Source organism: Microtus ochrogaster, chromosome 8 (genome assembly GCF_000317375.1).
Source record: "Microtus ochrogaster isolate Prairie Vole_2 chromosome 8, MicOch1.0, whole genome shotgun sequence".
Taxonomy (NCBI): Eukaryota; Metazoa; Chordata; class Mammalia; order Rodentia; family Cricetidae; genus Microtus; species Microtus ochrogaster.
In genome coordinates, this window is record NC_022015.1 from 1060200 (window position 1) to 1087137 (window position 26938).

The following is a 26938-nucleotide window of genomic DNA, read 5'->3' on the forward strand; positions in this document are numbered from 1 at the left end:
ATTTTGTCATCCATTGTTAAAGAGCCTGCTCTGGTAAACTTTGGATGTTTTTTATGATTAGGATAATTTAAAAAGCAGAAGAAGTCTTTTGAGGTGGAGTGGCAGTGCCTCCTGAGCAGCAAGGCACAGTTCTAGACTGTGAGAGTCACTGTCACAGTTGAAACACACTGCTTGCTGAGCTTCTTAACCATATTAAAATAAAAATGAAAAAGATATGTATCCCTAAAACGTAAATTTCTACCATGGGCAAAATATTTATTTGGAATACCAACTAATGACACAATTATATAGTAAGGTTAATTCGACCCTTTCCCTGCCCAAACCTCTCTCATTTGTTATCCAAATAAACACTTCCTTTTCTAGAAGTAACTGTTTTCTCATGCACTGCCAGTTGGTTCAACATAAAAGATTGTTCTTACATATGAAGGCTGGGTGACTACCCAGCACTTTACTTTGGATATTCTCACTTAACACTGTGAGTTACTTGTTTCTACTTGTTTCATAGACACAAAGCCAGGTTCAGTGAGATTCTCTAATCTATCCAGAAGGCCCTAAAGCACAAGGCCGATGCAGTCTGGCTGTGCCCTGGCTCCTCCACCCCCCAGGTCGGGACCCTGGCACAGAGACCGTCAGACAAGCACACAGAGGGAAAGATTCCAGTTTATTGATACATCAGTGTCACAAATAAGCCCAGTACAGTCAGAAACGCTGAGCAGATAAAGTGCTAATGCAGAAAGACCTGGCAACAGAAGGAGGGAGGAATCCAGCTCATCTCCTCCATGTCCCCAGCCTGAAAAGGTATTTCTACTACACAGAGCAAGGGTAGCTGGGTAATCCAATCTATAGTGCTCTGAGCTAAGGAACACAACATCATACTAGTGGACTGTGTGCAGAGCCAGGAAAAGGAAAGTCAAAATATCCTTTCCTCATAGACATTCCTAGACATAGAAATACCAAAAGTAATTTTTTCAGCTTCCTGGATGTGCTCTCTATTAAGGAATGAGACAGGCAGCTCTCTGTGAGTTTGAGGCCAGCCTGGTCTACAGAACAACTTCCAGGACAGCCAGGGATGTCTACTACTTCTCAGGGACTCAGAAATGATGTAGTAGACACTTTCTTACACCCTTAGGAACACTAAATTCCTGACTAGGAAAAACTCATTTACTTCTTACTTTGCTAGCTCCCAAAAGCAGGCCAGTATCCCCTGTGAACACTGGGGAGATAGAAGCTGTAAGAGAATTTGGCAGCATTTAAAAAGTGTTAATGACAGGAGGCAGTTGCAGGTGTATTTATGAGAGTTCAAGGCCAGCTTCCTCTATATATTGAGTTCCAGGTCAGCCAAGGCTACATAATGAGATCCTGTCTCAAAAAACAAAACAAGCATTAAGAATATCAAGATTTCTTATACTTATCTTGAAGCATTTTAGGTGTCTATTATGCCTGGGAATTAAAAATAACTTGGTTAAAGAATTCAGGCTATTTGAACAAGCTGAATGAACTGGACATCAAGTACAGTTTACCCCAGTTGTTTCTATTTCCAAATTTAAAAAAAAATCACTGACTGATTTTTGAGCCCAAAAGGAACACTAAAGGTCATCTAGTTACCCTAGTGTCATACAGCACTGAACTCAAAAGGACCAGGATCAATTGTATCTTTCAGGAACCTGAGAATTCCTGGCCTCTCTTGGTCCTCGGGAAATGCAAATAAGGAGACACTAGAAGGAGCCTGCAGTATGCATCCCTTGCAGCCTAGAGTCAAGGCTTGGAGTGGACTCTCAAGCAGGGAAATGAGGGGTGATACCTTCCTGCTCTGTCCTGCAAGAAGCAGACTGGTGTGGTTCTGTGATAAACAGAAGAGCAGGGAGGCCTCAGTGGGAAGGGCACAGTCCCCCCACATGGGAAGCCGCTCATAGGCAGGCTGACGGCTGGAACACTAGACAAGATGCAAAGTCTGAGAACTGCTATGAGCCAAGGGTAGACTTGGGAAAATCTTGAAGGGATACTCACAGTTGGATAGTTTTCTGACTTAGCCAAATACTTCTATAACTGAACTGCAGGGGAGATTCCATTGTAGAGACCTCTATGCCTGAGACGACACACTAGCAAAAACAAAATAACAACTACTACCCTGTGACGTCCCCAAACCACTGAGATGGGTCAGGAAACACTTGGCAGTTATAAAGCTTGTTCTGTTTTGTTTGTCTTTTGAGACTGTGTATCACTGACTGGCCTGGAACTCATTGTGTAGACCAGGCTGGTCTCATACTCGGGGATCTGCCTGCCTCTGCCTCAGCTTCCTGAGTGCTGGAATTAAAGGCAAGTACCACACCCAGCTCCTAATGGTTCTTAACACTGCCAGCTGCCACTCTTTCCTTGTACTGAGGGGCTTCCCAGTCATCAGTTCCCTACCTGGAGGTTTCAATCCCAGGCACGTCTCCCAGGCAGGCTTTCCCACTGACTGTACTCAGTCTCCTCGTCCTATTCTGGTCTGTCTTTGGCTTTTGTTTTCCTTTCTACATCTCTTTCCAGCTACTTGAATCATTGTGACATGTAACAAGACAGACAGAAATTCTGACTGGTTCTTGGGGATAATCAGTATCTGATGGTAACCATTAGATTATTAGTGGTATGTCTGGAGCTAATAACCCTTCCAATCTGTAGTTTCTTTCTCTCGTGTTCAGTTCACTGTGAGAGACTTGTCTCATCTTTGCAGCCTGTTTTCATCCCCTCACTCTCATTTTTTCCTGGTGTGGAGCTGTGCACCTGTGCACGCTCACAGAGGCCAGAGGGACATGTTGGGTATTCCTCTGTCACTCCCCACTTTGTTCCTTTGAGGCAGGGTCTCTTCCCGCCTTTCTTTCCCTCTCTTAGTTAGACTGGCAGCTAGAAAGTCCCAGCAGTTATCCTGTCTTCAGCCCTTCAGTTTTGGGGTCACAGGCGTGTGTAGGACTAGGTCCAGCTTTTGTTTGGGTACTGGGATCCAAATGGCAGTCTTCATGCTTGAGCAGCAAACATTCCTAATCACCAAGCCGTCTCTCTGCCTCTGGTGTTGGAGATTGAACCCAGGACCTTGTGCACCAGACAAGCACCCCAACACTAGCCCACATCCAGGACCCCTCCTTTTTTGTACTCTAACCTTGCTGCCTTCCTCTTAAGGCTTGGGGAAAATGAAGCAGCACAAAGCCTTGGTTTATATGTCAGGCTGATTCTGGCTGTCTTCTGCCACTGACTTAATATCTAAGTGTCGATGATACGCTTGCCTGTCTGTGTATTTAAATGAAATGTCTGGACTACATAGATGATCTCTCTGAGACATCTTTCAGATCAGGTCACACTGGAAAAATCAATCACTTCATTAGAAGAGATTCTAACTTCAAGACATGTTTCTGTATCTCTTTGAAATAGCTAAAAAGAGGTTCCTATTTACTATATATTTTACTATTTAAAGAAAGCAAGTGTTATCTGTGGAGAAATAGAACCTGGCAGCCCCTACACTGGACTAAGAAAAGCAAATTCTTGTAATAAGCAGAGAAATAGGCCACAAATGAGACCTGGCAGTGTCAAAAGGGGTCTATAAATTAAATATTCAAAGAAGTAAAAAACAATGGCTGTTTAACCATTAAGCCATTAACCAGACAAGATCTCTAAGCACAGACTATAGTCTAGAAAGGTCTGAGTGGGAAGAAGCCCCTGCAGGATGTACTTGAGGGAAGGACTTGGTCCATAGCAAGTTGCTACTGCGTTTAATTCAAACCCAATTTTCTCAGTCTGTCAACCTGGTGCGTCTGCACATGCAGACACGCTCCAGGCTGCAATTATGCTTCTGAAGTGCTGAAATGAGAAAGAAACAAGGAATTGATAACAAATTCAAAGTTAATCTGAAGGCAAATAAACTGGCTTAAAAACTTCTTTGTGCATATACCTATAATCCCATCACTTAGGGGCATACTAAAACCCTATTTCAATGCCTCCACTTCCACCTCACACCCCATTTCACGCCTGGACTACATACTGAAATTTTGTTTCACACACACATGTGCATGCACACACACACACACACCTTAAAAAGCTGTTCATTTCTGCCTCTATTCTGTGTGCTATCATTTTTTATTATAGCATGTAGTCTACAGAGTTCTGTGGGACAGTGGGCAGACTGAAAACTAAAGATGGGCTGTAACCCACACACTGAGTCCCCCGACCCATGACAGAGGGATTCAACTTCAGTACTCACTTGTCTTCACTCAAAGAAACTGTCTCCACGAAAGGGATTTCTTCTTTGTCTGTCTTCCCAACGATCAGTCGACGCTTATCCAAATTTATGATACACTAGAACAAAGGAAGATCCCTCACTGGTCACTTGTCAGTGACGCTACTCTCAGGTCCTCTGAGAGGAAGCATCAAAGGAAAAGTAGAGTCCGGCCTACCTTCAGGGATCTAAGAGTCTGAAGACCAAGGGACAAGTTTTTTTCATTATCATCTATTAAAAACAAAACAGTAAGATTCAGACATTGCCATGTTGGCTTAGATGTCAGCCTAATCACTGACATCTAAGTTCATTATTAGTTAGGTTCATTATTCCCATTCATCCATCCACCCACCCAAAAAACCAGCCAGCTAAGTAGCCAATACACATCTGTTGAACATCTATTATTGAGTACTTTCTCAGATCAATGTAGTTAAAAGAAGGTAAAAGCCAAAATTCAAATCAGAGTCTTTTTTACTCTAGAGGACAGAGGCCTTCAGCAAAATATAGGTAGGCAGTCTAACTTAGAACATATGAGAAGCACAGAGGGAGAGTGGGCATTTATGGCAGAGGAGTAAGAAGATCGTGCCGTCACCAATAACAAGTTCATAAAAAGTGCCCTGGGAGGGGGGGGTGGACTGGAGAGATGGCTCAGTGGTTAAGAGCACTGGCTGACCTTCCAGAGAAGGTTCAATTCCCAGCAGCACATGGCAGCTCACACCTATCTGTAACTGTAGTTTCAAGGGATTCTGACCCCCTCACACAGACATACATGTATCACTGAGCATAAAATAAAAATAATAATTTTTAAAAAGTATGCCATTGAGCTGGGCGGTGGTGGTGCACGCCTTTAATCCCAGCACTCAGGAGGCAGAGACCGGCGGATCTCTGTGAGTTCAAAGCCAGCCTGGTCTACAAGAGCTAGTTCCAGGACAGGCTCTAAAACTACAACAAAACCCTGTCTCAAAAAAAAAAAAGTATGTCCTTGGGGACATTTTAATATCTGGCTTCCAGCAGGCAAAATTGCTCAGTGGGCAAGGTGTTTTCTGCCAAGTCTGAAGACCTGATTCAGTCCTTGAATCCACATAGTGGAGGGGAAGACCTGACCTCTGACCTCCATCCAAGTGTCACATCACATGAGCATACCCCTCTCCCCAAACAAGTAAATAAGTAAATGTAGAAAAAGTCTGTTTTCTTGTGGCCTGTGTGCACAATGGATTTTTTTTATCTATAAAGAAGAATGTCATTTGTAGGAAAATAGATGCAACTGAAGATAATCATGGGAAGTAAATTAAGTCAGTTCCAGAGACAAATACTTCATGTGTTCTTTCACTTGTTTGTCTTAGATTTCAGATGGACACATAAAGTCATAATAAACAGATAACATAAAATAGTGGAGAATCCGCCTAGGGAAACAATGGGGACTAACTGGACAGAGGAGAGTGAGGAAGAGAAATGGGGTATGTTCAAAGTATATTTATATTCTTGCATAAAAATAGCCTTATATTGTCAAGTATAATTTTTATTACTAAAAATTTAATTACATGTATTTATTAGGGGAACATGTGCCATGGGTCACACATAAAAGTCAAAGGACAATTTGCAAACCTCAGATTTCTCCTTCCACCATGCAGTTCTGGGCATCAAACTCAGGCTGTCAGGCTTGATGACAAGCATCTTAATCCACTAAACAATTCCACTAGCTCCTTTCTATTTTTAAAGATTTATTTATTTAGTATATATATATATATATATATATATATATATACACACACACACACACACACACACACACCATGTATGTGTACAGGAGCCTGAGGACGTCAGAAGAAAGTGTCAGATTTGTGGAGCTGGAGTCACAAGTGGCTGTGAGCCATCCTATATGGGTGCTGGAAACCTAACCTGAGTTTTCTGCAGGGACGGGAGACACTCTAAGGCATCTCTCCAGCCCCCAGTAAATATATATTTAAAAATTAAAAAAAATATTGAGCATGGTGATACATGCCTTTGATCGTAGCACTCAGAAGGAGGGACAGGAGAACCTGTGAGTTCAAGGCCAGCCTGGTTTGTAGAGTGAGCTCCAGGATAGACAGGACTATATAGAGAGACCCTGTTTCATAAAGACACAGAAAATGTGCTGGGTATGGTGGCACTTCAATTACAGCACTTGGAAGGCTAAAATTAGCACAAAGGTACACAGCGCAAGGAAACAGAAACCTTGAATTTTGAAGAAGTCAGGAAGGTTCATGTCCACAGGTCTAGTCCCCAATGTAACTCACCAACCACAGCTGCTGGGCAGTCCAGACGGAGAGAGCCCACTGTAATCAGTAGGTGTTCAATCTGGCCTACTACTTTGAGATGCCGTGGTAGAGAAAGTTTTTCTCCTTCATGCTTGTGAGATTTGACATGGTCCTTTAGTCTGAAACACAGAGAGATATCATAACCTCCTTGGCAAAGGCTTCTGATTCACAATTGGGGCTCTCTCTGGACTTCCTGGGCTAGCCAGCTTGTGCTTGATTCAGCCCTTCTTCCTAAACATGCCAGAGAAATACAAAAGAAACCACGAGACTTGTTTCCTATTTTTAAGAAGCTTACATCACTACCTGCATTTGTGAAGAGAGGAGCTGACACGTTCAGAGAATTCTGCTTGTATCCTAACCTCCCCATATGTGTGTGAAATAGTTTAATTAGTGTGTCTTTTACCCATCTGTAGATAACAAATATCAGAGGACAAATTAATACTAATTTAGAAAAAGCTTCATTCAAGGCCCTATTTCCCCCTCCTTTCTATTTTAGTCTATCCCTACCAGATTGTCTTAGGCTATAAGGTTAATGGGGACAGACATTTATTTGGTAAGTGCATTGATACTGGTATCATCAAAGAATATTTATGGAGAAAGTTCTCACTGATTTGACTTGGCTTTGCAGGGAAGGAAAGAATGGAACCAAGGGCTCATACACTTACATAAGCTGATTGGACTAGCTAGCACCCAAGCTATTATGGTTGGTGGATAAATGCTTAATTACGGACCTTCTGTGCCAATACTTCTGCTCTCCTCCATTTCCTCTCTTTCGGTGTTCCAGCCCATCCAAAAGAGAAGTAATTGCAGTTTACAGACAGCTATTAGTTCCTCCAGAATCCTGGCAGTCTGCTGCCTAATTGGCACCAGGACATTATTAGTCTTTCTGGAACTATTCTGTATCATATTGTACATACCTCATCTCTTTACCACATTAAAAAAAATAAGATTCTTCCCACTTGAGTCCTGGAATCTTCTTTACCCCAACCCTAAATATTAATCCGCAAAATTCACAGAGCCAGCTTCAGGGAGTCACAGCAGTGAGGGGGACTAAGAACAAGGCGGATGTAGAAGATATGTAATGCAATCATTAAGAATCCAAATGAAGCCCTGTGTAAGCCCACTTGAGAATATTCGTGCCTTGGATGAAATTCAAAATAGGCCACTTGGTCTGTCTCAATAATTGTTTAATCGCAGAGATTTGGTCTGAGTAAATCTGATTTGATTTACTGTCTACAGGGAAATATGGAAAACAATACTAGGTTGATTCTGCTCATTTTAGGCTAGATACCTCAGGGGCCATATGGTATTTTAGAAGAAAGGGTAGGAAGAAGGAAAGAAGTAACGGGAAAGGTTGAGAGAAATGGCGGTAAGTCTGCTCAAGATGTAGAAAGCAGGAGTTTGCAGAAGGCCCAAGGTGTCCTGGATCTCTTCAGCTGTCTGACAACTGCCTAGATTAAAAACTTTGCATGTATCTATGCGCTTCTGTGGATTATATTCAAGCATCTATAACCTTAAACCAGAGTCAAGCAAGGAATATAATTACATCTGACATGCACCCAGCACAGTGGCTGCTTACCCCAATCTGTCCACACAGGCCGAAGAAATGAGATTATACTGACAGCCGGTGTCAACCAACGCTTTCATGTCCTTTCCTGCACACTGTGGGAAGGAAATGTGCTCTTTAATAGGACCCAGAGAAGCCAAAGAGGAAAGAAGCAAAGAGGAAAGAAGCAGCAAATGTCAAATGCAAGGCACGGTCTGAGAGCCACCTTCCAACTGATCAGTCAGTGCCGTCCCATTTTCTCTCGCTGATAACTCTGTCTTCGGATGTTTTTCCTGCTAAGGCTGATCGAATACCCATAAGGAACTTTTGGGGTTTCATTCTATATACTAAATATTACATACACAATCTTTTTAAAATAATTATTCTGGGGGTCAAATAGAGGGCCTTGAGCATGCTAGATGAGTTTACTACCTCTGAACTACACCCCAGCTCTTTAAAAAGATCACACATCCTTTTGTAAAACTGAAAAAAAGCTTTGGTACCTCTTCTCATTCAAATATGCACATATATAAAGTATTATATGCACTTCTAATATACAGAACTTTAAAACTCATTTATTAATTCTACGCTAAGACCCACTATAAAGTTTTGAGGAGAGGACCTCCTGTTGGGATTATAAAGAGCCCCCCAATCTTATTTCTAGAAACTTCTATAAAAGCTGTTCCCTGAACATTACCTGGCAGGACACTAAAATCATGTCATCATCTTCACACTTCTTTAGCCCTTCAGACTTTGACTGATTGAATTTGTTGGTCTTGGAGGCCCAAGGGACACGACTGCTCCGGAGCTTGGACAGGTTGGTTTCCATGAGGCGCCTCTGCAGAATGTTATGAGGTTGCTTGAGGGACAGAAAGCAGAGTCTTCTTACTGCCAGGCCACTCCCTCCTCTCCCAACACCCCCACCTCTACCCCGGCTCCACAGACGTGATGAGAAAGCTCACATAACAGCTCCAGCTTTGCCTCACAGTCTTCCCTCCAGTGAGGATGTCACTGGTATTGTCAGGGCAGGTGCTATAAACCAACATGTAATAGACTCCGGAGTGTGCTTCTTAGTTTTTTCTCAACCTGATACAAGCTCAGGTTATCTGAGAAGATGACCCCTCAGTTGAGAAAGTGTTCCCATCAGGTTGGTCATAGGAAAGCTTGGGGTACATTTTCTTGATTGACAATTGATGTAGAAGGGCCTGGCCCACTGCAAGTAGTGCTGTGCCTCGGAAGGTGATCCTGGGGTCTACAAGAAAGCAGGCTGAACAAGCCATGAGGAGCAAGCCATAAGAGCAAGCCTTTAAACAGAATTCACCCATGGTCTGTGCTTCCGTTCCTACCTCCAGGAGGTATGGTCTTATGGGAGGAAGTATATCACTGGGGAAGGCTTTGAAGTTTTCAAAGCCCTGCGATAACCCCACGGTGTCCTCTCTGCTTCCTGTTTGTGGCTGAAGATGTAAGCTTTCAGCTCTCAGCTTCCAGCTGCAATCACCATGCCTGCCTGTAACCACGCTTCCCCACTGTGATAGTGATGGACTCAAGCCCTCTGGAACCATAAGTTCAGATAAACCCTTCCTTCAATAAACTGCCTTGGTCATGGGGTTTTATCACAGTAATAGAGAAGTAACTAATACAGGGAGATAGGGACCAAGTATGGCTTAAGAGAACTGAAGAGCCCTGATGATGTAGACTTCTGCCTTCCTTTCTATACAAGGGCAAGTCAGGACAAAGAAGCTTTATTCTAGAATAAGTGATCTCTGTATTTGCCTGAACAACTGTAAGTCGGTGCCTTATAGAAAGGGCAGCTCATTGGCATGGGTACGCAGAAGCTCTGCTCACTGCTATGTTAAATGTCACCCCATTTAGTCTTACTTTTCATATCTACTTTGCAGGTGCCTTGTGGGCCTGGCTCTTCTGAAGGTGGAGTTACGAGCTTGGCTGATGGAACAGGAAGACAGTAATTCATGGCTGAGTAAACTTCTTAGCATACACATTTTGGAACCAGGCAGACTCCACAGGAACCATCCTGACAACCTGCAGCCTAGAAAATACTTGGCCTCCCATGTTATTCATTTATCCACTTTTCTCCTCTCCTCCTCCTCTTTCCTGTCTTCTGTCCCTCTACCTTCTCTTTCCACAGTTGGAGGATTTAACCTAGAGTATGCTATATTTGCAAACCAGTCAAATACTCTACCACTAAGTTTAGTGAACAAAAAAGTAGAAACAGACACTGACTGAGAAGAGAACTTAGCATCCTTTACGTGTGTGTCAGGAGGGAATGCTAGGAACAGATGACAGGTCTGCACTTCAGTAGAACTTGGGAGTTTCTAGACAGCGGTCCTCTATCCCTGCTCGAAGTGGCCTCCAGCCCACTTAGAACACTACTTCTTTCCTCTTCATCGTAGGCTAAGTCATTTGACCTGAGACATTTTCTATACACATGTATCTTGTGCCCACTTTACAATAATAATGTTTCAAAACTCTCAAAGGATAGCACTTAATCCCTATTCTAAGCAAGCACATTCCTCCTCTGATTCAAGGAGTAAGAAGCTTCTCTTAGAAGTCTAGATCCCAGAAGGTCCTGGGGAAGGGGATAGCAGAAAGGAAGGCTTTATTATAAGCTACCTCGCAGATTTCAAAACAAGGGAGTCAGAGCTGTGACTCACTAATCTCTAGTGAGGAGAAGAAATAGATTCCCAAAATACCTTGATTCTTGGCAAAGCAAGTTATAAATTACTATCCTTGAGGAAAGGAGAGGTCAAAGCACCGACGAAGGAAAAGCTTGTTTCCTAGCTTGATAAGGGTGGCTGGAGAAAGTGCTAACTCCATCAGACTTTGTGATGCAATACTGAGAGAACACTTTGCTCCTCAACAGAAAGAAACTCCTCATTTTCTTCTCTTTCGGTAATAAGATGGATCCTAGCTCAAGCCATAGTAAAGCAGAGTGGTGATTTCTCCCCACTTAGCAGGACCGACCCAGACAATCTGAAGCCATCCTAAAGCAGGGTGGTGATTTCTCCAAGCCCCACTTAGCAGGACCGACCCAGACAGTCTGAATTTGCAGATAGGGCTTTTAGGGCCACCTGATCAAAGCCTGTTCGCTCTACACTGTCATGCTGAACACACTTAGAGAAGCCTAAGCATGATCACTCTGAATTCACTGCTGGTGTCGCATTCTTCTGGATTTCCTCTCCTTCTCCTGGATCCTTCCTCTGTAAGCTAAGGAGCACACTCAACATTCTTAGACCCTGGAAGAAGACATCTCCACAAAACTCAAAAACATACAGTGGATACTTTTTTTTTTTCTCGAGGCAGTGTTTCTCTGTGTAGTCTTGGCTGTCTTGGAACTTACTATGTAAATCAAGCTGGCCTCAAATTCAGAGATCTGCCTGCCTTTGCCTGACAAGTACTGGGGTTAAAGGCGTGCACCACCAATTCCTGATCTATCAGTTTTTTTGAAGTCAAATATAATATGGCTCATAAATATGGTTTCAGTTCTTAATCTAATAGAAAAAGTTCAAGCAATGAAATAATAAAAATAAGAGAGCAAGACATAAGAAATATATATGATACATTTCCAGAGCAGATTTGTAGAAGCCAACTAACCCACATTCAACTCAGACACATCATTTTATTATGTCTACATATATTTTTACAATTTATTGATTTTTATTCCATGTGTATTTCTGTTTTACCAGCATGTGTGTCTGTGTGAAGTTGTCAGACTCCCTCAAAATGAAGTTACAGGCAGTTATGAGCTGCCATAAGGGTGCTGGGAATTGAATCTGGGTCTTCTGAAAGAGCAGCCAGTGCTCTTAACCACTGAGCCATCTCTCCAGCTCCATGTCTACATATTTTTACTTCTTTGTTCATTTTTATGTGTTTGGGTATTTTGCCTGCATGTGTATATGTGGACACTGTGCATACCTGGTACCCTCAGAGGCTAGCAAAAGATGTTAAATCCTCTGAAACTAGAGTGACAGATGGTTGTGAACCACCATGTGGGTGCTGAAAATGTTCAACCCGGTCTTCTGCAAGGACAGTCCGTTCACTTAACCATTCAGTCGCCCCTCCAACCCCAGGCCTATACATTTTAGGAAGCTATATAGCTGACATTTTCCTTGCTCCCAACCAAAATTTTCCTAACAATAAATTAAAAAAAAGAAAGAAAGAAAGAAAGAAAAAAGAAAAGCCAAAATCCCACAAGAACAAACAAAAAAATAGTAAGAGAAAAAGAAAACAGATTAACTAGCTTGGACTAAGAAAATTTGAGTGCCACACACTATCTTACTTCACAGAGCACAGGAGCAGCAAGGGCTGACAGAGGCTTATATACTCCTTCCCTCCATCTTGGGCAGTAAACCTTCCACGGCAGAGCCACGTGACTGAGTTCTAGAGGACAGAAAGGGAGTAGATACACACGCCTTTAGGACTGCCCATAAAATGGCCCTGAAAGGCCCTGAACACATCATTGCTTCCTGTGTTTTTGTTTGTTTGTTTGTTGAATTCTGAATGGGTAGCAGAGTTGACTGCCATGGCAACCTTTTCTGAGGCCCCTGTCAACTTGGGTCTCTGGAACTATATGCAAAGTTATCTTGCTACAGTCAACCTCAGAATTTATCTCAGGACCCTCTGCAGATATGAAAAGGCATAGATACTTGTCTCTTATATAAACTGATGATATTATTTGTATATAACCTGGTCATATCCTCTCCTATATTTTAACTATCTCTAGAATGCTTACAATACACAATACAAAGTAAATTGTTGTTATACTATATTGTTTAGAGAATAATGGCCAAGAAAAAAAGTCAGTCATGTTGGTAAAGAAGCAAGTTTTAAAAACAATCAAACAGGGTCTCATTAAGTAGCTCTGACTGGCATTGAACTCACAGAGATCTGCCTGCCTCAGGCTGAGATTAAAGGGATGCACTACCACTTGCAGCTCAGAGGTTTGTTTTTTAAAAATATTTATTTTATTTTTAAATAATTATTTAATATTAATTGTGTTTGTGTACATACATACACACATGAGGCCAGGAAAAGGTGTCAAATCCCCTGAAGCTGAAGTTATTAGGCAGTTGTGAGTTGGTCAAGATGGGTACTGGGAACCTAACTTGAGCCTTCTGGAGAGCAAGTGCTCTTAACTGCTGAGCCATTTCTCTAGTCTCTATAAACAGTTGTTTTGTCTGTTATTTTTTTATGTACAGTTGGGTGAATCTGTGGATACAGAACCCACAAATATCAAAGGCCACTTGTACTGATACTTAAGAGAATTATATTTGAGCTATAACACGAATAACGTGTCTAGCTGCAAAAGCAGTTTTCTCAACCAACCCAAAACCCTGGCAAAGCTGAGAAGTTAAAGGTATTGTAACTTCTACCATCTGAGGTGTGAGAAGGGATAGCCACAGGATGGTTTAAAGCAGTGGTTCTCAACACGTGCATTGTGACCCATTTCACTGGAATTTCATACCAGATACCTACATAACAGCTCATAACAGTAGCAAAATTATAGCTATAATCATGGTCACCACAGCATGAGGAACTAACTGTATTAAAGGGTTGCAGTCTTAGGAAGGCCGAGAACCACTGGTTTAAAGTCTGCATATGACTCCCACTTGACCCAAACAGTTGGGAAGAATGCTAAAGTTTACTCTTTGTAAGAGCAATTTAAAAGACTGATTGGTTAATAGTTTGGCTTCCAGATGTGTATAACAGGTATTGAATAGTATTGGGTACCATACTAAAGAAGAACTAAAGGAGCCGGGCGGTGGTGGCGCACGCCTTTAATCCCAGCACTCAGGAGGCAGAGGCAGGAGGATCTCTGTGAATTCGAGGCCAGCCTGGTCTACAAGAGCTAGTTCCAGGACAGGAACCAAAGCTACAGAGAAACCCTGTCTCGAAAAACCAAAAAAAAAAAAAACCTAACAGTGGGGCTGAAGAGATGGCTCAGTGGTTAAGAGCATGGGCTACTCTTCCAGAGGACACAGGTCCATTCCCAACACCCACAACACCCTCCTATCAGTCCAGTTCCAGGGATGTCCAGGACTCTGATACCTTATTCTGGTTTCTATTGGCACAGACACATGCAGACAAAACACCCATATACATAAAATAAAGACAAATAGTTTTAAAAGTCTAAAAGTAAATAATTTCATACCTAATCATGTTATTAATCCACTCTTGAGGAGTTATTTACCACACAACCATAAGAAATTACTGAAAGACAGCCAACCAAAAAGAGGGAGACAAAATACAAAAAGCATGGGATCCAAGAAATAAAGGATCCAGTAGAGAGGGACCTAGAGAACTGGCTCAATGGTTAAGAGCATTTGGCTGCTCTTTCAGAGGACATGAGATCGATTCCCAGCACCCACATGGTGGCTCACAACCTCTGTAACTCAACTTCTGTAACTAATGCCAGCTCTGGACTCAGCTGGAACCAGGCATGCATACAGTAACAGACATATATGCAGGCAAAACATAAAATAAAAATTTTAAAAGGACCCAGTAGAGAAGGACACCAAAGTAAATTCTGAAAGCAATATTGGAGGAAAAGTTTGCTTATTAAGACAAACAACATCCAGACAAAAATGTAGCATGAATTCTAATTGGTCTTAATAATAAAAACCCAGAGTCAAATATTAGGGGGCAAAAGCTGAAAGATTAGAGAAATAGAGCAGCCAGCCACTAGTTCTTACCTCTACAAAATCCTCAGACCAAATGAGGTACCTTGTCTCTCCAAGTCCTCAGACTGAATGCAGTCTCTACAAAACATCAGACTGAATCCTGAGCTCCTGTCTCTTCTGCCTTATATTCCTCTCTCTGCCCTGCCATATCCTTTCCTGTCTCCACCTCCTTACTGCTGGGATTAAAGGTGTGAGCCACCACTGCAGGGCCTCTATGGTTAACTAGTGTGGTTAGCTCCACACTCTGATCTTCAGGTAGCTTTATCTGTTACAGCACAAAAAAACTATCACCACCCCAAAATGAAATGAGAACATGGGAATAATGTCTTTATGAGGAAAAAATGGACCAAGCATGGTGTCACATGCTTGTAATCCCAATACTTGAGAGGAGGGGACGGGAAGATCAAGTGTTCAAGGCCAGCCTGAGCTACGTAGTGAGTATAGGATAAGGCTGGCTCACATGAGACTCTGCCTCAAAAATAAAAATGAGTATACCCTGTGCCAGAGTCCAGCCAGATAGCTTACCCTCATCAAAGAACCTTCTTCTTTTTGCAAGAGACAGAGACCACAACCTATCAAAATGCAAAGACCAAGTGGTCATGTGGTGCTCAGCTCTAACTGCTTCATCCCTAACACAGCTCCTGCACCAAGGGTCAAAGAACACAAAGGCAGAGGGGGTGGAAAGAATGTGAGACCCAGAGAAACAGGCAATCTGTTGTGAGATTACATCTTCTAGAGGTGTCAGGGAAGCTATAACTATTAAATCTCAACATGGCTGCCTAAGCAAGACCTGAACAAGGACAACACCAATAGATGCACTAACAAGGAGGGGGATGACTCGTGGAGCCCAACCTAGACAGAAAACTATAGGCAAGTAAGGAAAGCTGCAAGCGGGAGAAATAGTCCCCCTAGGAAGAGCCCCCAAATCCAATACCAAGCAGTCGGCCCTGAAATCCTTTACATATGACTGAGAATATATAATATCTATATATCTATTAAGCAAAAGAAGACATGAATTTGAGGCAAAAATAGAAGTACATGGGAGGAGTTCCAAAGAAGAACGGGAAGGGAGAAATGATATAATTATGTTTTAGTTTCAAAAAAATTTTAATGAATAATGTATAGATATGGATCCATATCTATCACCATGCACAAAACTCAAGTCCAAATGGATTAAAGACCTCAATATAAATCTGACCACATTGAACCTGATAGAGGAGAAAGTGGGAAGTAGCCTTCAATGCATGGGCACAGGAGACCACTTCCTAAGTATAACACCAGTAGGACAGACAATAGGAGCAACAATGAATAAATGGGACCTCATGAAACTGAGAAGCTTTTGTAAAGCAAATGACACCGACAATAAGGCAAAAAGGCAGCCTACTGAGTGGGAGAAGATCTTCACCAACTCCACATCAGACAAAGGACTGATATCAAAAATATATAAACTCCTCAAGAAATTAGACATTAAAATTCTAAATAACCCAATTTTAAAATGGTGTACTGAGCCGGGCGGTGGTGGCGCATGCCTTTAATCCCAGCACTCGGGAGGCAGAGGCAGGCGGATCTCTGTGAGTTCGAGACCAGCCTGGTCTACAAGAGCTAGTTCCAGGACAGGCTCCAAAACCACAGAGAAACCCTGTCTCGAAAAACAAAAAACAAAAAAAACAAAAAAAAAAAAATTAAAATGGTGTACTGAACTGAACAGAGAATTCAGAGAATTCTCAACAGAAGAATTTCAAATGGCCATAAGATACTTAAGGAGATGTTCAACTTCCTTATCTATCAGGGAAATGCAAATCAAAACAACTTTGAGATACCATCTCACACCTGTCAGAATGGCTAAAATTAAAAACACTAATGATAGCTTATACTGGAGAGGATGTTGAGAAAAGGGAACACTTATCCATTGCTGGTGGGAATGCAAACTTGTCCAACCAGTTTGGAAATCAGTGTGGCAGTTTCTCAGAAAATTGGGAGTCAACCTATCTCAGGATCCAGCAATACCACTCTTGGGATTATACCCAAAAGATGTTCAATCATACTACAAAAGTATTTGTTCAACTATGTTCATAGCAGCATTATTTGTAATAGCCAAAACCTGGAAACAACCTAGATGCCCCTCAACAGAAGAATGGATAAAGAAAGTGTGACAGACCACATTGGCACAGGAGATCATTTCCTAAATATAACCCCAACAGCACAGACACTGAAAGAAACAATTAATAAATGGGACCTCCTAAAACTGAAAAGCTTCTGTAAAGCAAAGGACATGGTCAACAAGACAAAATGACAGCCTACAGAATGGGAAAAGATCTTCACTAACCCCATATCAGACAGAGGTCTGATCTCCAAAATATATAAAGAACTCAAGAAATTGGTCACCAAAAGAACATATAATCCAATAAAAAAAAATGGAATACAGACCTAAACAGAGAACTCTCAACAGAGAAATCTAAAATGGCTAAAAGGGACTTAAGGAAATTTTCAGCTTCCTTAGTCATCAGAGAAATGCAAATCAAAACAACACTGAGATTCCATCTTACACCTGAAAGAATGGCCAAGATCAAAAACACTGATGACAACTTATGCTGGAGAGGTTATAGGGAAAAGGGAACACTTCTGCATTGCTGGTGGGAATGCAAGCTGGTACAACCTCTTTGGATGTTAGTGTGGCAATTTCTCAGAAAATTAGGAAACAATCTTCCTCAAGACCCAGGAATACAACTTTTGGGTATATATCCAAAGGATGCTCAATCGTGCCACAAGGACATGTGCTCAACTATGCTCATAGCAGCTTTGTTTGTCATAGCCAGAACCTGGAAACAACCTACATGCCCCTCAACTGAAGAATGGATAAGGAAAATGTGGTACATTTACACAATGGAGTACTACACAGCAGAAAAAAATAACGACAGCTTGAATTTTGCAGGAAAATGGATGGAGCTAGAAAACATTATTTGAGTGACACAGAAAGACAATTATCATATGTACTCACTCATAGGTGGTTTTTAAACATAAAACAAAGAAAACCAGCCACAATCCCAGAGAACTTAGACAACAATGAGGACACTAAGAGAGACTTACATGGATATAATCTACATGGGGAGTAGAAAAAGACAAGATCTCCTGCATATATTGGGAGCATGGGGACCTTGGGGGAGGAATGAAGGGGGGAGGGGAGAGGCAGAGAGGGGAGCAGAGAAAAATGTAGAGTTCAATAAAAATCATTAAAAAAAGAAAGTGTGACACATCTACACATTAGAGTACTGCTCAGTAGTAAAAAACAAAGACATCTTAAATTTTGCATGCAAATGAATGGAATTAGAAAACACTATCCTGAGTGAGATAACCCACACCCAAAAATATGAATATTGTATGTACTCAGTCATTAGTGGATACTAGCCATAAACAAAGGACATTGAGCCTATAGTTCATGATCCTAGAGAAGCTAAGTAATAAGGTGAACCCAAAGAAAAACATATATGGATCCACCTGGAAATTGGAAGCAGACAAGATCACCTGCCAAAATTTGGGAGCATGGGGGTAGGGGATAGAAGGAAGGGGAGAAGGGGAAGAAGAGGCAAAAAGGGGAGGATTGAGGAGAGTTTGAGGCAACGGAATAGTTGATTGAGATGGAGGAAGGACAGATATGAGAGCAAGGAAAGAGATATCTTGATTGAGGGATCCATTTTGGGGTTAGCAAGAAACCTGGCTCTAGAAAAATTCCCAGGAATCCACAAGGATGACCACAGCAAAGACCCTAAGCAATAGAGGAGAGGGGGCCTGAACTGGCCTTGCCCTGTAGTCAGACTGGTGATTATCTTAAATATCACCATGGAACCTTCACCAACAACAAATGGAAACAGAGGCAGAGAACCACATCGGAGCACCGGACTGAGCTCTTAAGGTCCAGTTGAGGAGCAGAAGGAGGGAGAGTATGAGCAAGGAAGTCAAGACCATGAGGGGTGCACCCACTGAGACAGTTTGCCTGAGCTAATAGGAGCTCACCAACTCCAACTGGACTGGGAGTGAACGAGCATGGGATCATAGCAAGGTGCCCTACCCCAGGCATTACGTCCACATTCAAAGGAAGAGAGGAGGGGATGGAAACCGTACTGATACCATCCATCCCTTTTGTCAGGACAGCAAGTTCCCTTAGCAGTTTTCCCCCTATATCTTATTGATGAAATTTAACAGCCATTCTCACTGCAAGATACCTTGGAACAGAATTTAGCTTTTCTAACCTCTATAGAAAGTCAAATAGAAAAGGACTGAAAATGGGAAACCAACTCGATAACTATAGCATCTGCTCAAGCATGCAAAAACTATGTGTTTATATGCATACACAACACACTGATTTTTTTCAAGATTTATTTAATTGTTAAGTATATGTAATTGTGTATCATGCATTTGTGTGTGTGTGCACGTATGTGACCTTGCAACACAAGGTCAAGAGTCTCAAGTTCTTACTACCATGTCTTACCTGCCATGAGCTAAAATAAATCATTATTTCCTAAAGTTTCCTTAGTCCAGCATTTTGTCACAGTAACAAGAAAAATAACCGATACACCTGCTTACTATCCTTTCCCTCACAGATGTCCTAATATGTCAGGGCAGGGAGTGCATGCTCGTGAGTGTAAATGCCCTTGGAGAACAGAAGCGAGCACTGGATGCCCTGCATCTGGAGTGGCAGGCGGTTGTAACCACCCCATGGAGGTACTGCTAAACAAAATCAGGTCTGCTAGACGAGCAGTGTGTGTCCATAGCCCTGGGCCTCTCCCCAGCCCACACTTGGAGCTATCACCTGCGGACACTCGAGTTTATCACACAAACATGTGTCCATTTAACTACTTAATTACTAATGGATTTCTTCCATATTTTTGTCACCAGAAATTCCGCAGTAAACTCACTGTTTTCCTGAACATCTCTTCCGACTAGCTTCTAAAGCCATAGTTCTGTTTATTCTTTGCCTTGTCTACTGGTTTCTTTACCTCCGCTCCTTTTTAAAACGTCCGTGTTCTTCAGTGCTCTATATTTGGCCTTTTTCTCACTCTATGTATTTGCTTGGGCAATTTTATCTGTTTTCATTGCATAAATTACTACCTTCATAAGGACTCTATCTCAAGCACGACTCTCGCTCTGGGGTTTCAGGCCCACAGCCAAATGTGCCCCCTACTTGGACATTCTACAGGCACTTCAGACTGAACTTGTCCTACCCATATTTACCAAAAGGTTTATTTCCTCTCTATCCCATATCTTGGTGAATAAAATATAGTACTCTGTATTTCTACTGCTAAATCTAAGCATCTGTAACCCTAAAACATTACCTTCATGATCTCTTCCCTAACAAAAATTCTCAATCTAGCCATCAAGATCTACCCTACAGCCACCTCCCTCCCAGCTCATCAATTTAATTAGCCCTGCGGGAGGGCTTTCTACTTTTAGCAAACTGCCACTTGTCGCATATTACCTTGGGCAAATCACTAATCTCACTGTCTTGCTTTCTTTTCATTTTTAAAAAATATTTATTTATTTTTATTTTGTGTGTACTGGTGTTTTACCTGTCTGTCTGAGGATGTCGGATTACCTGTAACTGGAGATAGAGTTGTGAACTGCCATGTGGGTGAAGAGCAACCAGTGCTTTTAACTGCTGACCCATCTATCCAGCCCCAAATTTTGCTTTCTTTAACAGTAATAGAGAAAATCTGAGCTCCCCATTTGGTCAGTTACTTCTTCCTGCCAACCTTAGCAAAAGGCACCACCATCTACTGGATGGGTTTTATTTGACTAAGTTTTGAGATGAGTCTCACTATGTTGTCCAGTCTAGTCTTAAGTAGCTTGGAACTACAGGCAGTATACCCAACTCATACACATTCTTTTTTTTTCCATTTTATATTATGTGTATGGGTATTGTGCCTGCATGACTTTGCACGCAGAAATGTCAAAAGAAGGGAGGAGTTAGGTCCCCTGAAAATGGAATTACAGAAGGTTATGAGCCACCGTGGGTGCTGGGAATTGAACCCCAGTCAGTCACAAATGCTCTTAAGCAATGAGTCGTCTCTCCGGCACCACACATATCCTTATTCCTTTCCTATTCTTCCCTTCCAAGTGCTGCTGCTCCTTCTAACCCACATCCTTTTCTCATCTTTACCAACTCCACTCTAACCAAGCTACCATCTTTCCTACCCATAATGCAACAGCCTCCTAACTTGTCATTCTGGTTTTTATGTTTCAATTCATCCTTTATGCAGTGAGCACAGTAATTTTTTTAATGCATCTCATGTCAGAGGTTGGAGGTGTAGTTAGTGGCAGGATCCTCACCTAACATGTACAAGGCTAGTCAATCCCCAACGTGGCAGAAACAGATCTAGTTCCAGCCACACTGGCCCCTCTCAGTTCTCAGTTATGTGAAGCATCCTGATGGCCAGACTTTACACTGCTGTATCTTTTGTCCAGAAATTCTTTCCTGACATATTTTACTGCCGCATTTCCTTTTATATCTCCATACTAAATAGCACTTTATTTATTGACAATTACATACATGTATACCATGTCTCTTGACCATATCCACCCCTATACCTCCCCCACTCTCTCCATCCCATCCCAGTTTCCTCCAGAGGCTGGTATTATACTGGCATTTAACTCCTTTTCTAAGGCTACAAAGTTCTCTAGTCCTAGACCTGTGGTGTTACAGGCTGAGCTGCTCTACCTGACAGAAACCTGTTCTCAAGTATTTAACAGTCAATGTCCTGCACTGGGTTATACGATCCTTCCCCTGGCCTTAACCCTAGTTAGTTTGGCTCATGTTTTTGGCTCTATGCAGATGCAAACATAGGAAGGAGAGAAAATCTCTTCCTCTGCAACTAGACAAGGAATGATATATATAGCCAGACAGGTCAGTAATAACAACATATAAGAAACACAGCATATCATTACATGATGTAACTACTTTCAAAAAATAAAGTCTTTAGTACAACAAGAACTTTTATTAGCCTGATAGCCAAAACAAGAAAAATTACAATAGGCAAAACTCCAAAAATAAGGATGTTTTTATCTAGCTCTGTCTGTTTTCTGTTTTGTTTTGATTTTCTTTGGTTGGTTGGTTGGCTTTTCCAGACAGGGACTCTCGTTTTAGCCCTAGCTGTGCTGGAACTCACTCTGTAGACCAGGCTGGCCTCGCACTCACCTGACTCTGCCTCCCAAGTACTGGGATTAAAGGCATGCACCACCAATGCCTGGCTCTATCAGCTTTTTTTAAAGTCAAATATACGGCTGGAGAGATAGCTCAGAGGTTAAGAGCACTGGATGCTCTTTCCAGAGGTCCTGAGTTCAATTCCCAGCAACCACATGGTGGCTCACAACCATCTGTACTGAGATCTGGCGCCATGTTCTTACGTGCGGGCATACATCGAGGCAGAATGTTGTATAAATAAATAAATCAATCAATAAATCTTTAAAGTCAAATATACTATGTCTCATAAATCTGGTTTTAGTTCTTAATTAAATACAATAATGAAATGATAAAAATAAGTGAGCCAGACATAAGAAATATGATTAATTTCCATAGTAGACTTTGTAGCAGCCAACTCCACACACAAAGCAATTGGGTAAAGGCACTATCCTGGGGCCAAGAGAGCATGACCATCTTTGATTACCTTACAAACCAAAAATGTTAATATCAAACCATAAGCATTACAGAAACAGCATAGTACAAGGTAGATAATTCAGAAAAGTTAGCAGCATCATTCAAACACGGGATACCTGTATGATAAAAAATAATCCACAGTCTTAACATTGCTCAAGCCCCAGAGTCAATAAAAGCTGAATTTGTAACCCCCTCTCATGCCCCCCCCTTTTGTTCTTTCCTATCAGGGTTGTTTGGTAGCTACTTCGACTAAAAACTGCAGTTAATTCTAATGCCCTCATGGAAAGAAGTGGAGTCAGCATGATCTACCTTGTCTGTAGAGTGAGTTGATAAGAATGTGTTCTGAGATCATGCTGAGGCTGCTTGTCAGGAGGCTGCTCCACCCCAGCACGGGCAGCTCTCCCGGCCCTCCTTCAGTCTGCCTTGGTTTCTGGGATGCGTTCTGCCCCCCCCCCAATAACTTTCACATTAAAGGTTTGAGAACAGTGAGAGAAGGAGATTATGAAATGGGGTACAGAAAGCATGAAACGTGGTTCAGGGTTTCACAGTCAACCGCAGGGCGCCATACCCATGGCTATCCTCAGAAAAACGCCTCTTTGTAGCCATCAGCTAGGCTCGATGCTGTCCACTCCTTGTGCCTTAGCTGTGACAGAGGGAGTCTGAACAGAACTAGCCTTACACAGCTCCAAGTAGTATAAGGAATGTTAGGAAGAAGGATGCTGTGGTAATTCTCATCAGGGAACGCCTTAGACCCCCGGAGAAGCCAAACATCCATGTCTTAAGTCCAGCACTCACAAGTCCACACTTCGACTCTTCTCACAATACCCCCCACCTTACTGAATAATATTACTTTGGTCTGAAGGAGAGAAGATTTGGACTGAGTTTGCCAAATGAATCCTGGATGCTTCAAAGTGAAAGAAGGCAAGAGAGAGTTGCCTCTTTGGTAGGGTACATCTTAACCCCTCAGCATTCTGGGTTAGCACGACTAGATCAACTATACCCAGGCTCAAGCCGAAAAACAGCTTTTTAAAAAACAGAGTAAGATAACTGGAGTGTCTCTGTCCCTTCATGAGAGCATCTAATGAAGGGGAAATCTTAAGTAGTGATGAATCACTAGAATGATTTTTAAAAAGCAGAAGCACTAGCTTCCATTGCTATACTGGGGCCAGAAATAGCAATTTCAGTGAACCAGGGCTAACAACCACATTCAAAATCAAGTATTTCAGAAGCTCAAAATATAAAAATATTAGAAGGATTATCTAGAGCATTTATTTCGTTGCAAAGACATTTAATTAATGTTTCATAAATTTCTCCTTGGATAATAAGGAAACTATAGAAATAAGAAAACAATCAAAGCTGGGAGTGGTGATGCATGCCTACATAATCTCAACAATCATGCAACTGAGGCAGGAGGATTCAGAATTAGAGGCCAGCTTGGACTGTGTATCGAGGGCCAAGTCAGCCTAGATTACACAGCAAGACCCTGATATCTCATTAAAAAAAATCAAAGTACAAACTCCAGATGAAACTACAAAATTAGCGATAAATTTGTGAGAAAGGGATGAGAATTGAATATAGGTCATATCCCTCAGGCATTCACCCTTATTCAATAGATGGATAACAATATGGTTTTGGATTCTGACCCACGTCCTGAACTTCTACTTAATACCAATAATAATCCTACCAGAAATAAAAACCTACACCAACCCCAGCTCCAACTGTGAATTAGTTGATCTGTGAGATGGAGCAGTCGGGGCTTCCTCCCTCTGCTCACTCTTTAGAGGGAGGACTGAAGAAGAGGAGAAATCAGAGGGATGAGATGTTTAGGTTCTGGAAATATTCAAGCTCGACTCCCTTTTCACCCCCCCCCCCACCTCACCTCCACTCAGGGTACAAAATCAAAGATGGATTAAGGACAAAACTAAGACTTGGGGCTGCGGGAAGGGGGCGCAGTAGAAACAACTAAAGTCATCTAGATTCAGAAACTGTCACTAAACCTCGCTTTCCACTGTTTCTCAGTCACCCACTGAGAGTCACCTCTGTCTGGGACACAGGACTAGACACGCAGCCTGCGAGGAGGCTGTGGAAGCTGAGACTTCGCTGCGAGGCTCCAGCCCTGGGAGCCAAATTCGAGATTCCAAATACGCGGGAGGAAAGGAGATGGGAGGGCAATGGGGCAGGGCAGGGTCTCTTTCTTCCTTGCACTTGGGAGAAGAAAGCCGGGCTCCCGGGAGGAGGCTGTGCTGAGGGAGAACAGCCGAGGTCCCCAGGGATGTGAGATAGGGAGGGTCTCTGCCGAGCACCCGCCAGGGAGAGGGCAGCGACAGGCCTGGCCGGTGACTCAGTGAAAGCGGCAGCGAGGGCCTGGGCGACAGCGGCGGCCCGAAGGCCGGAGGCAGGCGTGGCCGGGGGTGGGGAGCTCACCGTGTCCTTGGACGAGCCCAGCTTTTTGAGGCCGTCCAGGGGCAGCAGGTCGGCGGAGTCCTTGTGGATGAACTGCACCGCCTGCTTCATCCGGCGCTGCTGCCGCAAGGACGCCGCTTCCCGCATGTCGGTCTCCTTGCGGCCGCCCTCGGTGAGGAGTCCTGAGTAAAACATCGCTGAAGCGCCCGCGGCCCGGCGGCCGGGTCTCCCCGCCCCGAGCACCCTCTGCCTCGAGCTCCTTGACAGCGCCGCGGGAGCCCCGGCTCCCGCGCCTTTTATAGCCGAGCGTGACGTCACGGGGAGCAGCCAGTGCGCGCGGGAAAGGGCGTGGCCGGCACATCGCCCCGCCCTCTGGCTCACTGTTGTGGAGGTGGGGGTGAAAGGGGGCGGGGTGTCCAGCGTCAATCACCTATCTCCGCTCCATCATCCACCCTGAGGAAAAAGCCAGCCAGGAGCAGCCCTCGGTGGACCCACCAACCCCCGGGGCGCTGAGTGTCCAGCTACTTCGCACAATTGTCCCCTCTCCCGCGTGGGTTGCCCTGAATGCACCTGCACCGGACGGCCCTGTGCTCCTGGAGCCTCTTCCACCCCAGCCGCCACTCCCGGACTCCCAGCTCACCTGTCCACGCCGCGGCCGATCCGGGAATCACTGACAGCTGAGCCATGCTCGGCTTCTCAGTGTCGTGCCTCGGTGCTCCGAAGTTGGGAGAGCTCGGATTCCTTCAACTTCAGGTCGGTCCCCACCCACAGGGCCACGTGACTGAGGAAAGGGGGCAGGAGGACGGGCTGGATGGGGCCTTCCGGGGGACCCTCCTCCCCTTGGCACCAGCACCAGAGGTGGGGAGGCAGGTCTGGTCTGAAACCTCCACCCTGCCGGAACTACACCTGCTCTTAAGAACACCAAAAAAGCGCCTGGATTTCTCTGCAAGCGCTCAGTTTTACCTTTGGGGATGGATGTGGAATGTATCCTTGTGGGAAAATGGAAAGCCGTTTTTCTTTGCGACTCATTCATACTTCCTAGCCATTCTAAAAGGAGTGTTCTGTTCCTCCCGGGTTGGAGTCTTGACATATGACTTAATACAAATCACGCTCCTACGTCTGGGAATCACCACGCCTCTCTTCACCTCAAAGAAGCAGGCATGATTCAGAAAGATCTGCAGCCTGCGAGCACTATAAGTCCCAATAACGACACTTACTGAGCTCTTAGGGTTGCGAGCTGGATGCTAGAATGAACACTTACAAGGAGCGTCGTAGTGAAGGACAGCAGCTATGCAATAGCATCACTATTCTCTTTATACAGGCAAACACCCAAACCACCCACTCTGCCTCTGGATTGCCCCTGATGCCTTCCTTCCCATTGCTCCTCACGCTGCTAAAGTGTTCCCCAGGTACTGCCATCTCACAGTCTTGTTAGGAGCACCCCAAAAGGTGACTCTTTTTAATGAAAAGACCTATACACCCTCTTTTGTGGTTGCATTCCGCACTTCAGCCCCCTGAGTTTTCTTCCAGTGCTGTGGAGAAGTCTCTCCCTGTGGTCAAGTGGCTTGCCTTTGGAGTGCCCTCTGAGTGGGCTTTTCCCTCTCACCCTCTTCTAGACCTCAGCTCAATTTTTGCTTCTTTCAGAGGACATCTTTGACTTTGGTGCGTTCTAATCGCTTAGCATCCAATCCCCAATACCCGGAAAGCTATCAATAAACACAGTACGGGCATGGCAAAATGTTAAGGTTGTATTGTGGAAAACAAGAAACGAGCTGCAGGGTCTCTCCTTCGAACCCACGCTGACCTTTCCAGACCTGGACTGGCTGGCCTTGACCTCATGGAGCTGCTCATTTCCCTCTGCCCTCCCTTCAACACCTGCCCTAGATTTTGGAGCACAGACTGCTTGCAGGAAAACCAATCCAGAAAGCTTACCTAGCTTCAAGGAAGGGCCAGGGCAGGGGGCTTTTCCACATGCAGAGAGCAGGTGGGACAGCTCATCTTTCAGTCCTCTGGCACACTTCCATAGCTGCTGTCCTGGTTCCTTTGTCCTGTTGTTTGGTCCCCTGCCTGCTTGCTCCTCCAGTGGGTCAGCTAGGGAAC

The 26938-nt window shown here is 43.5% G+C and overlaps 1 protein-coding gene across 2 annotated transcripts; it reads right to left on the reverse strand.

The window, feature by feature from the left end:
* Positions 1-640: 640 nt before the first annotated feature.
* Positions 641-25127, reverse strand: Nrip3 (nuclear receptor interacting protein 3). Of its 2 annotated transcripts, none has more exons than XM_005350983.2 (7): positions 24860-25127; positions 8787-8948; positions 8123-8205; positions 6523-6662; positions 4425-4477; positions 4232-4326; positions 641-3831 (listed from the first exon to the last, which is right to left on the reverse strand). In XM_005350983.2, the coding sequence occupies exons 1-7, from the start codon at positions 25031-25033 to the stop codon at positions 3816-3818; spliced, it is 723 nt and encodes a 240-aa protein (XP_005351040.1). In that variant the 5' UTR covers positions 25034-25127; the 3' UTR covers positions 641-3815. The 2 variants fall into 2 exon arrangements, with proteins under 2 accessions (XP_005351040.1, XP_026637042.1); XM_026781241.1 differs by having other exon boundaries at positions 8787-8927; positions 24860-25123.
* Positions 25128-26938: the final 1811 nt, after the last annotated feature.